The 14,638-nt window shown below is 36.5% G+C and overlaps 1 protein-coding gene across 5 annotated transcripts in view; it reads right to left on the bottom strand.

Moving 5' to 3' along the window:
- The window catches only part of LOC106068867 (uncharacterized), a 122,051-nt gene that overhangs the window by 13,367 nt on the left and 94,046 nt on the right, over positions 1 to 14,638 (bottom strand). For 3 of the 5 annotated variants that reach the window (XM_056031608.1, XM_056031604.1, XM_056031606.1), the window contains 4 exons: positions 12,013 to 12,195; positions 7,507 to 7,644; positions 6,162 to 6,323; positions 4,479 to 4,625 (listed from right to left, as the gene is read on the bottom strand). In XM_056031608.1, the coding sequence (XP_055887583.1) occupies positions 4,479 to 4,625; positions 6,162 to 6,323; positions 7,507 to 7,644; positions 12,013 to 12,195 (630 nt within the window). The remainder of the gene's footprint in view (positions 1 to 4,478; positions 4,626 to 6,161; positions 6,324 to 7,506; positions 7,645 to 12,012; positions 12,196 to 14,638) is intronic. The other 2 variants (XM_056031607.1, XM_056031609.1) reach the window with 2 other exon arrangements.

The following is a 14,638-nucleotide window of genomic DNA, read 5'->3' as shown; positions in this document are numbered from 1 at the left end:
TGTAGTCAGTTTCCCCGGTGCAACAAAAAACGACGAACTAGTAGGCCTTTGTGCAGGAGAAAGCAATTACATTGCGGAAATGGAAGGAATCAAGAAATCCATGAAACATATTGAAAGACGTATTGAGGAAAGAACTACGGCAACTGCCAATTTAACTCTCTTTACAGAGTCATTTTCCTGCCTGCAAGCTCTTAAGAGCCCAGAGACTCGGCATACGCAAACGTCTCTAGCGGACTTAGACTCAGCGCAGAACCATTGCCCACTTTCCGAAATATACTATTAAGGTCTATACGGACGGATCAACGAGAGAAGTCCAAGGCAGAACAAACTCGGGTTATGGAGCTGTAGTCAGTTTCCCCGGTGCAACAAAAAACGACGAACTAGTAGGCCTTTGTGCAGGAGAAAGCAATTACATTGCGGAAATGGAAGGAATCAAGAAATCCATGAAACATATTGAAAGACGTATTGAGGAAAGAACTACGGCAACTGCCAATTTAACTCTCTTTACAGAGTCATTTTCCTGCCTGCAAGCTCTTAAGAGCCCAGAGACACGGCATACGCAACTGGCAAAAACTATGGCGTAAGTGGAGCGCTTCGAAAGTAACTATCAGGTACGTGTGGTGATGCAATGGGTTCCATCACACTGTGGAATCAGAGGAATCAGTTTGGCGAAGCTATGAATGCTTCTAACCCACGAGAGGAGCCGCAAACATACAAGAGTGCAAAAACAAGGATTTGTGAATGGATCATGTCCAAATGGTACAACAGCTGGGACCTTTGTAGCACGGGACGGGAAGTCTGGAGAGTTCTCAAACGCCCAAACAAGAAAAAACGAGTAGTGGTAGCGAGACAGAAAGAAACAAGCAATCTTGGCATGATTCCGCACTAAGCACTGTCCGATAGGAGCCTACTTCGCTAATATCCGAGAGAAGCAGAATCCGAGATGTCGACACTGCCATGTGGAAGACGAAACCGTGGAACACATCCTCTACGAATGCAGGGTGCTCAGAAAAGCTTTTGAAGATACGACTAGTCTTGAAACAGAACTGGTACATGTGGGAGTCTCTCTCTGTACGGAGACAGACAGACTCTACAGAACACTGCCAGATACCTTGACCGTGCTGTATGGGATAAATCCCAGTACGGGGCCTTAATGCATAGAGGCTTTTAAATGGTGGATTCACGATATATTGCGCTACAAAGGCAAGCTGTATCTTTTGAGTTTCTAAATTATACATGTGCTTTACGTCACTGTACAGCCTTAGCCTTAGATATATTCTTAGAGGACTATTTGACCCCTGTTTAGAGTGAATTTTATTCATCATTATATTTTATAAGTTATTTTAATAGGTATTAGTTCGTATTGTTACGTATTCTGAATCTTCTGGCTAGAATATTAGTAGGCACACAAATAAAAACACTGTAAAGAACTTGACGACTAAACTTTTAGTTTCATATAACTTTAATGACTATTAACTCTAACAATTCGCCACTGTAACATGTAGCGTAGAAGACTGTACAATATCTTTCAGTTTACAGTTAGCTATACTGCGTTGCAATTCATCTCTTCACTTCGTTACAATTCATCTCTTCTCAACTTGCATCGAGCCGTATTCCACAGAACAGACCAACGACACACTTCCCAGTGTCGCTCCAGGTCTCCCTAAGCTGAACCAAGTCGTATTCAAGTCTACCGAATTAGAGCCCGTACACGTCTTACATCGACTGTATCGACTGTAACGGCTCAAGTCCACTGTAGTTCGCTGTATATACTTTAACGACAGTAGTCCACTCCAGTTAACTCTACCCTAGTTAACTTGCATCGAGTCGTACACATCTCTCTTCTACTGTCCCGCACAGTAGACAACAGTACCGACGACTCACCCACGACTCACTTTCACATTAACTCTCTAATCGCTTGTCCAATATTGCAAAAACACTGCCAGTATCCTCTGGAACAACACGGGAGGAAACATCACATCCTGTCGTTGTTTATACATGTCGATTCCAGAGAACACCTGCTGCAGTGTCATCTCACCGAGGTCACACGTAGTGACCTCTAACTGTCACTGTTCATTTGTAACACTTCCCCCCTTCGTATATCAGTACGTCCTCTGGAACAACACCTGAGGGCACGTCACATCCTGTCTTTGTTTATACGCGTAGATTCCAGAGAACACTCGCTGCTGTGTCATCTCGTTGGGGTCAAACGTTGACCTCTACCTATCACTGTTCATTTGTAACAGTATTTTTTTTAGTGTAGATTAGAATTTAGAATCTATGTTATTTGTTTTCTATAGGGTTTCAGTGTTTCACTGTTTGAGTTACATTGTGGTATTGTGAGTTCTGGTGATATTTTGAGCATTGTAATACTAATCATTGATTAACATTCTTCTTGATTGAAAGATCCTTGTATCACCATTGTTACAGAAAATTAAAATTAACCTGCTACAAATGCTGAATCTTTGTTTTGAGTTGCGAAATTAAAGTTTTGTTTTGTCAGTGTTATTCAGCAATATACTCTAAGATTGGTATTTTAAAAAAACCTACTATTTACGAATTTAATTAGACTGTACTTTTCATTCACATTAGTCATTTGTCATGTCATGTCATTGTACAAATATCATTGAATAAAATTTAAAAATCATCATATACATTGTTAATTTATTTATGTTCAGATAGTTGTGTATGGTGTGTCTGTTAGGCTTAACTTTGTGACTCAAATAGTTATTAAATAAAAAAAATTTTATTGTAACACACGCGCACATTGAAATTAATATTACATTTTAATACTTAGACAACTTAATACTTATTAATTTAATAATTATAGTCATGACACTATGTTTAAATGTGCTGGCACTGAATATTTTTTATCTTTATTTATATTTATCTATAAAATATTTAAATCTCACATTTACAAAGACAATTTTAGATTTAACATGAAGTATTTAGAAAAATATATCCAGTTGGTCATGCAAGGAAGAAGTCAGTCGAGAAACTTCAGAGAAATAAAGAAATGCGAGTTTTTGTTTTTCATTGATGAAAGCAATCTTCTTACAAATTCCAAATAAAGTTCATTAGGCCACGACCCCAGTAGCATATTTCAAAATAAGGTTTAGAGAAGAACAAAAGTACACCCGAAAATTTTTTAAAAACTATCCCAAATTCTAAGTTTTCACTACATCCTCTAAACAAAAGAACACCTAGAAGTACGAAACTTTCAAAAGAGCAGACTGGATAACTCTTTCAAAAAATTTTGGTACATGTACACACATTTGTAAACAATGACATCTGTGTAAGTAATTGAAGTGATTCCACAAGTTAATATGTTATGCTATTTTGTTAACCTTGAAATAGATATAGCCGTTGTCTGCTAGGAATTAGCTTAGTTAATATTTCTTTCTAGCGAAAAGTACATACCCGTACTAAATTTGCAATCTATTTACTCTTCCTCTCTCGAAATATGTATAAAATCTCGTGTATAGTCGATAACAATCATTACATAAAACCTAAACACCGACTGCAACGTTGCAACCTGTAGCGAAAAGTACACACCCCTCTATGCACAATGATACACACTCTTTGTTACACGTATAATACACACTCTTTGTCACACGTATAATACACACTCTTTGTCACACGTATAATACACACTCTTTGTCACACGTATAATACACACTCTTTGTCACACGTATAATACACATCTTTGTCACACGTATAATACACACTCTTTGTCACACGTATAATACACACTCTTTGTCACACGTATAATACACACTCTTTGTCACACGTATAATACACATCTTTGTCACACGTATAATACACACTCTTTGTCACACGTATAATACACACTCTTTGTCACACGTATAATACACACTCTTTGTCACACGTATAATACACACTCTTTGTCACACGTATAATACACACTCTTTGTCACACGTATAATACACATCTTTGTCACACGCATGATACACATCTTTGTTACACGTGTGAAACTCATTGTTTGATTTACAATTTTTTAAAACTAATTTTGCAATCTATTTACTCTTTCTCTCTCGAAACGTCGCAACCTGTAGGAAGTTAAAATCGCTAGCTCATTACAACATCACTCTATGTACTATCTCTACTCCATGATAATGACCAGTATTGCCTCTTAGTTTGACGACCAATAATTATCACCCTCAGCTGGACATTATTCTGCGAGAATAATTTGCATTATTTAAGGTCGCGCCTCGGAATTTAAGCATGCCTAGTAAAAACTTGCGGAGGCGGTAACGATTGGCTGCACTCCCAGGGCTGTTTTGTTAGAGTGAACGTTCATCTGACGACATTAAAAGGCTATGACGTATATAGATGTGGGACTTTCCGTCCTTTTAGAAACAACTTAGAAGTTAATTCGTTATTAGGATCCAAATTAAAACTATATTATCAATGATTTAATTGTCACACTCATTGCATGTGCAGGCTAAATTAACTACCTTTGGGTGAAGTTATTTCGGTGGTAATTGTGACTGTATAATTCTCCATTCGTGAGCAATAGTCACAGCACAGTGATCGATCTGTTTGGCAGATACTAATGTTAGTACATAGTGCTGGTGATAAGTCTAAGTCTCCTTGGGCACAATCTGCAGAGAATAAAAATATATACATTACTTGACATTGTATCGCCTATATTAAAATAAGATGGCACTAAATATTATTTATCTTGTAAGAAAAATCTTTCATTTGCAAGTTGACTCGCTGCTCGTCAAAGGTTGTTTTTACTTTAGTTTTTTATAGCTTTATGACGAGTTATCTGAAAACTTTGCGTTTGTTACAAAATTTAATTATCCTGCAGCAAGCCTTATTATGAAAATATAAATATAAAAAACTCACATTAAAAATAAAAGATATTTTTGGATTTAACATGAAGTATTTATTGAATAAATATCCTTGATCATGCACATGCGATGGGTGTGACATTTAAATTATTGATAATATAGTTTTAATTTGGACCCTAATACATGAAGTATTTATTGAATAAATATCCTAAATCATACTAGAAATCAGTCTAGAAACATCAGAGTAATCAAGAAATAGGGGGTTTTGTTTTTCATTTATTGAAGCAATCTTCTAGCAAATTCAAAAAAAATAACTCATTAGACCTCGACCCCATTGCATATTTTAAAGTTTTAAAACCATCTCAAATTATCAGTTTTCACAATACTATTATTGTGAGTTTGAGTTTTAGCACATCGGCACAATTTAGGCCATGTCGTGCCCGTAGTCCTTCAAGGATTAATCTCCCTTCATATCATAAAGGGCTAAATTCCGTACAGTTAATTTATTAAAAGCAAGGTCTATTGTTGTGAAAGAATATCTAGCAGTAAAACATTTCCAAAAGAACACTAAAAATTTTTTACAAAAAATGTTAATAGCCTACAGGTACACATATTTGTAAACAATCACATCTGGGCCTAATGTGTAAGCAATTTAAGTAATTCCACTGGTTAATCTGCTATTTACTTTTTAGTTTATTCTAAAATATACATAGCCGTTGTCTGCCAGGAGGTACCATAGTGGATATTTCTTTGTAGCGAAAAATATTATAGCCCTATATAAACAATGATACACGTTCTTTGCCATACGTATAATACACATTTTTTCACACTTATGAAACACATTGTTTGATTTACAATCATTTAATTTTAATTTTTCAATCTAATTACTCTTCTTTACTCGAAATATGTTTAGATCTCGTTTATAGTCAAGACCAATCATTACAGAAAGCCTAAACACTGACTGCGACGTCGCAACCTGTGGGCAGATTAGATCGATACCGCATTACAACGTTACAGTACGTACAATCTATACTCCATGATAATGACCAATATCGCACTTTAGTTTAGCGACCAATAATCATTAGTATTATTTGAGGATGCCGATAGGAATTTAAGCATGTTATGTAAGCACTTGCGAAGTGGCCGGCCCATGGTTGCTCTTGTGGTGGAGTTAACATTAACATGACGACTCTAAAATGCTATGATGTACATAGATGTTCGAATTTCCGTCTTTTTTTGTAACAAATTATAATCTTGCTTCGATATTAGAATTCAAATTAAAACTATATTTTCAAGGTTTTAATTTTCACACTCGTTGCGTGTGCAGGCTCAATTAACTACCTTTGGGTGGAGCTAACTTGGTGGTAGTTGTGGTGGTAGTTGTGGCTGTGTAATTCATCACTTTTGAGCAATAGTTACAGCAAAATGCTCGGTTCTTTGTCTGGCAGATACTAATGTCAGTACACAGTTCTGGTATTGCGTTAAACATCATATAGACACAAACTGCAGAAAATAATATATATATATATATATATATATATATATATATATATATATATATATATATATATATATATATATTATATTTATATTACTTGACATTACATCTTGTATATTTAAATGCACTGGCACTGGATATTATTTATTAGCTTGCATTGTATTATAAATGTTTCCATTGCAAGTCTTGATAAAAACAAAATCTACTTTTCTGAAATGCAATAGTAGCTTGTAGAGTTGATCGTAACCAATTGTAACGTTATCCCCGTGGAATCACTGTTCATCAAAGTAAATTTTACTAAGTATAGCTGATAGGTAAAACCCTCTTGAATACGCCGTAGTCATCTAACAATGCAGGCTCGAGTTTGAGCAGAGTTGTGTTTGATGAACGCCTAAAGGCAGCACGGAAGAACTTCTCCCAATACACCTCCCCCACTGTTCCACAAAAAAGATTAGACCGTAGCGCACCGAGCATGCTTTAAGCATAAAAGATGTGCTATATAACATTATTTAATTAATTCATTACTTTAGTATTTTATGTGTTGAAGTGGAGTAGTGAGAAAACTTTCTTTTTCAAAAATTAAATGGTCATTGGTCAGAGAATATGACATCTTAAAAATTTACATTTAGAAAGCCAATTATGGACTAAACACGATATATTTAGTACCAACTATCCAGGTAGTCATGTAAGAAAGCAGTTAGTCGAGGAGCTTCAAAGGAATCAAGAAATGCGGGTTTATATAATCTTTGTTTTTTCTAGCAATGTCCAATAGCAAGTTTTGTAATAAAGAGATAGCTCACAGATGAAAGTTATAGAGACTATATACAGAGGAAGGTTATAGAGACTATATACAGAGGAAGGTTATAGAGACGATATACAGAGAGTTGTTTTATAATTGCACCACGAAAGTTACTCAGGATTTTAAGAATAAACCACGAATAAAAAATTAGATGCCTTTGTTATAATGTATTTGTGATGTCCTGTGAATAAACATCCTTGCCTCCTTGAGTTGCCTGACTTAAGTTATTACAATAAGAAACCAACAGGTTTAAGATCTAAGCTTGGTCCTCAGTAAATCTATATATTTAATTCTCTTCTTCCCTCAAGAGTTTTGTCGAGATCCTTGTTTCGAAAGCCAATCGCTTTACCACACGTCTTCGTTAATACATGTATTTACAAATGTCCTACCCCGACGTGCAGTGGTTGTTTTAGTTGGAAGTGTAAAATATTTCGAACAATAATCACAGCATAGATAAAACTGATCCTTGCAGACACTAAGGCTATTACACAGGTCTGGTCTTAAGTCTAAAGCTCCTGGTTCACAATCTGTAGAGAAAACAAAGTCACATGTTTTTTTTTTTTTTTTTTATTAAACCCCACTTTATGTATAAATAATGTTATGAATATAACATTCATATGTTTATCGCTAAAAAAAAAATTAATTTACATAAATGATTTACCAAATTGCTTACTTCAAGAACAAAAGTCAGATTATTAGCAGACGATTGCATAATATATAGAACAATAAAAACAACACAAGACACAGATATTTTACAAAGAGAATTAGATGAATTACAGAAATGGGAATCAAATTGGAGCGTGTCTTTCCACCCAGAAAAATGTCAGTTGTTAAGAGTAACAAAAAAACTAAAACAAATTAATTCCACTTATCTTATTCATGGCAAACCAGTAACACAGACTAAAAACACAAAATACCTAGGAGTTATAATAAATGAAAAACTGTCATGGAATCCACATATTGATGAAACTACAAAAAAATAAAACAAAGCATTAGGATTTATTAAAATAAATTTCTATAAATCAAATAAGAACATAAAACTAAAATGTTATTAAACCTTGGTTAGGCCAATAATAGAATATGCATCCTCCGTTTTGGACCCCTCAACTCCAGAAAACATTAAGAAACTGGAACAGACACAATATAGAGCAGTGAGATTCATAACAAACGAATATTCACATTTGACTAGAGTAACACCTTTAGTAAAATCACTAAATTTAGAAAGCCTTCAGAACAGAAGGCTCAAAAGTAAAGTAGCAATCATACATAAAACACTGAAACATAATCTTCAAATACAAAAACTAAATTTAATAAAATACTCTGAAAGACACAAAGATAAAGGCACATCCCTCGTCCCATATGCTAGGACAAATTTGTACAAATACTCCTTCTTTCCTAGTGCTATTAGAGCATGGAATGGGTTGCCTGAGCTAGCCAGGAAAACCAGTGACTTGGCAGAATTTAAGTCATTGGTAAATATGCATGACTAAATGCATGACGCGTAGGACGTAATCATCTTCTTTTTTGAAGTAACGTCTGTATTATATAAGATAAGATAAGGTTAAAAAAAGACAAAAATGACCAATCAGGATCGAATTCACGGCATTTGCGTTATTAGCACAGAGCTCTATTTACGCAGGATAGCTGCCTGGTTGTGTCTTTCGGTAGTCTCGATGGTGATGGTCCCAAGTTAATACCCTGCCCGCAGTCATCCTCTGTATTCTGCGGGAGGTTTAAACTAGGAAGTAAATTATCTTCAACTCTGAAGCAACATCCAAAACATGTATAATATTTTACAAGTATTTTAAGTTCAGCCAATTAATCAGCTCAGCTACACAGTATTAGGATACAGTGTTGTAACTCTTATGGCGGAATGAGAGGGTTAATGTGTATTCGACTTTCTGACACAAGTAACACATTCAAATGACGCAGGTCAAAGGATATCAATGTGCCAAGGACTGTATAACTATTACATGCAAATATAACCAGCAGTAGGGTTATGTAATCGAAAGCCTTCGTAGACCAGAGACAGTGTGTAAGAAAGGGGATTACATTCCAGGACAGCAAGGCAGAAAAGAGGGTGCGGTACAATGTGAGTCCTCGAGAATGTAGCAGTACGAATCCAGAATTAGCCAGAGAAACTAGGAGAGTTTAGTAGGTATTTCTGTTTAGTACATCAAAACATTTGGTGTTTGTGTAGTATTGGCTGTTGATGTATTTGGTCATCGAACCACCACATTATACTTTGGAACTCTTGTTGTCAAGTTTTTGTGTTAGAGGTGTTGTGTTGATCAGTGTTTGCAGAAGACCTAGTAGAGGGAATCACATGGGCGTAGCCGGTGGGGGAGGTTTGGGGTTCAATACCCCCTAAAATGAAATGGTTTCGTAATTATTTTTTTTTGAGGTTAAAAAAACAGTCACCAAATTATATGACGGTAGCTAAATGATTTAAAAAAAAAAATCCATAGATCTTTTTAGTTTAAATCCCCCAAAAAGATGATTTTGACGATAAAACTTCATTTTCGATAAAAAATCTAAAGCAAACTACAGTCACCTAATTCCAAGCGCGTAGTCAAGAGAGGTTACATATTTCTAACAGTGGGCTCTATTAATAAAATGCAGTGAATAGTTATCTGCCGAAATTGAAAAAGATTAAATGTGGCTCAACAAGATGGCTAAGACGGATTTTAGGAGTCAGTCATAGAAATCGTGTCTCAATCAAGGAAATTTTAAGCCGAACTGGGAGTCGACTCCTTGGTAAGGTTGTGACAGAGAGTAGAAATGAGGTTTGCGGGACATTTCTCCAACAATATGAATTACGCATAATAAGAGTTGCAATGACATCCTAGTACAACTTGGCGCCATACTTTCATGGAGGTCCTTAGAGCAGGTGGGATGATTTTTTGGAAACAGCTTGCCGCCACTTGCTCCAAACGGCGCGGGAGGGTCTAAATCAATAAAAATAGCAGATTAGGTTTTTGAAATAAACTTTTTAATAGCAGGATAATACACTGTAGATACCTCAGAATATGCATTCTGTTGGCTTTCAATAACGGAAATAGCGCTTGGCGCCGGGGCTCTGCCCCGCGCTGTGGGAGCTCACTGCGCTCCCATACCCCCTTGCTGGTAAGGGAGGGATTTGTACAATTTTTCCACTAACGCAAGGAAGAACATATTCTAGGGCACAATAAACGTCTTCTGAAAGAATGAAGGGTCAGAATGTAATAAAAATTTATTATGTACACACACATACATTTCGCGAGAGGGTGGGGGGTCTGGGGGGGGGGAATCTCCCCATCCCCGAAAAAAATCTTGGCTACGCCCATGGAGAATTATAACAATATTTATTAGTTATTCGTGTCGTAATATTGGGACCAATAAAGTAGATAAAATTAGACGCTAGAATGAGTAACAACAGAGCCAGAATTCGCCAGTTGTTATGGTCCAATTATGACTTATAACACGTATCTGAGTTGGCACAGCTGCTTGGCTTTTTTAGACGCTCTTCAAAGAAGTGGATAATGCATTAGTTTTTAGTTTAAACCCTCTCCAGCGGGGTTTGAAGCTAAAAATACCTGTGTAATATAAACAAAAGCAAATTACACAATCAAAATGCTATGATCATAGGCATAGAGGGTTTTGAGATTTATAGCGAAAAAAATACCTCTTAAATATAAAAAAAAAGAAATTATATACTCAAAAATCATTCAGCGTAACCAGGCCAAGGGGAAAGGTTGACTTTAAATCTCTCCTCCGGAGGGCTATTTTTAAAGTTTAAAACCCCTCCTGATGGTTTTGAGCTTATATACATCCATACAGAGGTTTTAAAGTTGAAAACCTCTCTCTTCAATTTTATTCTAAAACAAACCAAATCCTATGACGTAGCATAGGGGGTTTTGAATAAAAAATGTTTTTTAGTTTAACTCCCCACCCCCCAAAATGATTTTGACGATAAAACTTCCCTTTTCGATATAAAATCTAAAGCAAACTACAGTCAATTAATTCCAAGAGCGTAGCTAAGAGAGGTTACACATTTCTAACAGTGGCTAGGAGTCGACTCCTTAGTGAGGTTGTGACAGAGCTTCGCATGAGGTTTGCTGGACATGTTCTCTTACAAAATTACGCATAATAAGAATTGCGATGACAAAGAGGCATTTATAAAGCGCAAATAGATACGCCCTAGTACAAATTGGCCACAAAATTTCATGAAGGTCCTTAGAGAAGGTGAAAAGAAGTTTCAGACATCGCCAGTGACAGATTTTTGTGGAAGAAGTTTGCCACAAAATGCGCCGAACGACGCGGGAGTATTCAAGTCGGTAAGAAAAACACATTAGGTTTTTGTAATAAAACATTTTAATAGCAGGATAATACACTGTAGACACTTCAGAATATGCATTTTGTTGGCTTTCAATACAGGAAATAGTGCTTGAAGGCGGTTCTCTGGCCCGCGCTGGAGGAGCTCTCAGCGCTAACCCAGATCCCTTGCTGGTAAAGACGGGGAGTCTACAAGTTTTCAACTTACTTACTTACTCCAGAAAGCACATTTTGAATGATACAATAAACGCCTTCCAAAAGAATGAAGGGTCAGAATGTAATAAAGAATAATTATGTACACACACACATGTTTTGATATTGAAAGAATAACTAATTCCCCAAACCCCCCCCCCCTCCCGCCCCAAAAAAAATCCTGGCTTCGCCCATGAACAAAAGTATTTCACACTAGGTTTCTTATCTCTAGGAGATAAGGCGCCCCAATGAGGATTGCGCCATGTGCACCCTTGGCCCCCACCCCTTACTAAGCCTCTGATCTAGACTAAACAGATGTATACACATGCACAATCAAAGCAATAAGCACCCCATGCACTGCAGTTTTGAATATTAACAAATTTGCCTACCTCTAGCCGCTTTTGGCCAATTACGAATCAGAAGTGGTTTCGCAGATGTGGGTCTCATAGGTATGTTTCTTCTGGTGATTGGGGTATAAGGTGTACCGTAATTACAAGTGCCACAGCATGTCTCTTTTTCTTTAACACAGTGATATTCTTGACAATTTTCTTTTTTGTCACCGTATTCACAACCTGGTTCAATTCAATATAGAATTATAAAGACTTGAAATTTTCTAAAATAAGAGATTTATTTGGTCTGGTCTACTAAATACCGTATAGACCTGTGGTCACTACCTGCGTCTTCAAGAACTGCAATTTTAGAAGAGTTGAAAATGTCTGTCGAGATAAAAGTATGGTCAGGTCTGCTAGTTGTGTTGTGTGCTCTGTGGAGGAATGTTGGAGGTGAGTTTTGTTTTGCAGAAGTTGTAGGTTAGAGGCATTTGCTACATCCTCTATTTCTTTTTCACGTTTGTTGTAGTATGGGCAGCCTATGGAGGGTGTGTGTGTGCATTAAAGTCACCAGCTTTTATTGTCCTTGTGTAGTGTGGTAGTTTTATGTCTATTTATGCTGTTGAAGATGGTGGGCAGTAGAAGTTTTTGATAGTGTATTTGGTTCCTCCTCCTCAAAGAAGTATTTCTTGCATGTCGAGATCTGTAGTGTTCTGTACTTGTTTGACTGTGGCTTGTGTGCCGTTTCTAATGAGGGTCATAATTCCCTGACATTTGGTGCAAAGGCATCTGTACTAAGTGAAACCTGTGATATTTATTTTTTTATTGGGCAGTATGGTTTCTAGTAATAACGCTAAGTGTATATCTTGGTTCTTAAGTATGTGTTGAGCTCTTTTATCTTGTTTTGTAGGCCTAAGATGTTAAGTTGCAAGAGGTTTAGATGTCTGCTGTTTTATTATTTCCAGTAGCTGACTTATCACTGGCAGTCACGGAAGAAACTGCCATGCGCAGACCTTTTACGAGGCTACGCCAGGAGCTTGTATGAATTTTTCTTTTCAATTAGTGTTTGGCGGGGTGTTTCTTCAGGCTTTTATATATATATATATATATATATATATATATATATATATATATATATATATATATATATATATATATATATATATATATATATATATTTATTTATTTATTTATTTATTTATTTATTTATTTATTTATTTATTTATTTATTTTATATAATATAATCCCCGCATTACATGGAACTTTTCGGTATTGGCAATTTATTCGATAATGAAATAAGAGAACATCTCGGTCTGAAACTGTAACTGGAATAGCCATGGGACAAGGTGGGGTTGCCCAATGATTCATTCTCCGCCATCCACAGATCTCTCTAAATACAACTTTTTTGCAGTAGAAAAGCTTAAGATGGACTGTGGCTTGGGTATGCCCCGTACAATCGTCACATCCTGGATCCATGCCCCTTCACGTTATTACATTCACCAGTTCCAGAAAAAAAAAAAAAACTTTGTGGTCGGTTTCTATCCAGTAGTAGAGCGTACTGAGACATAGACCTCTGTCAGGAGTAGTGGAGTCCAGACCTCCGTCAAAAAGCACCTATAGGGGCTGGGGAGTTCCACTATCAATATTAGTTTATAAACTATTGTTAACTAATGTGTCACAAACTGCTGTGAGCCCACAACCGTTTGTGTGTGTGTAGCAGAACAACCGCAGTCCACTACCATGGCCTTAGTTATTGTCGAAAGTTTTAAGTTTGTTTACTGTTATTTATATTTGAGATCTAATGCAATTATTGACGTTTTTAATATATTTTAATTGGTTGAATTAGATTTATTTTTCTATTGGAAGGGGAAATAAGTATTTTTTTTTTGTGCTTTAATGTTTATTTTGTTGTCGCGTGACCAGGGGACCTAGGCCCTAACGAGGGCGGGGGTGACCTGGGAAATTTGGGGAAAGGGGCAGTTGGCGCGACCTACGTCATCACTGGTCAGATACCGATGATGCATGTAGACGTAACCACTGAGGTTATGCCTCACTGATGATGCAAGGGGGCGTAACCACTGTGTTGCGGTGTAGTCCACGTGGGAGGGTTTTTGGTCTGGAAACGAACGGACAGTAAGCGTGGGTTTTGTAGAGCGGACGGTCGTATTTCCCACTTCTGCTAGGTCTTCCTAAAATTGTACGAGAAACTTATAGTGAAATCTAACGTTCATAGTCATTAGAGATCCGAGTTTAGACGCCAGTTGTTGATGTACTTGTATGTAAACGTTTTATTTAGAAGATTATTTATTGTGTGTAAATAAAGTTATACGCCTACGTTTTTCTAACTATATTCAGGTGTTTAGTTTTATATCTTAATTATATAGTGTGATGTTGCTAGTTCAGGCTGTCTTGAAGTCAACCAATTACTCTGCAATCGTTTGGGTGTAATTGTTCGGGTGTATTACGTGTAGTTGACCAACAACACAAACAAGAACTGGCACATCGATTGTAACAGGTGAAGAGATGTAGTCAACGATGATGAACAAGTTAATATATATTTATTATGATAAAAGGCCACAGTAGAAGTCTCTGTCACTAAACACGTCGTTACCCTGGAATGTTCTAACGCTAACTGATTTTCCGGTCTCTAACCCAACATATCCCAAACGTCACTAGTCCCGTTCAA

Source organism: Biomphalaria glabrata, chromosome 6 (genome assembly GCF_947242115.1).
Source record: "Biomphalaria glabrata chromosome 6, xgBioGlab47.1, whole genome shotgun sequence".
NCBI lineage: Eukaryota > Metazoa > Mollusca > Gastropoda > Planorbidae > Biomphalaria > Biomphalaria glabrata.
The sequence above is the reverse complement of the archived record's forward strand: the minus strand, read 5'-3'. Positions and strand labels throughout refer to the sequence as shown.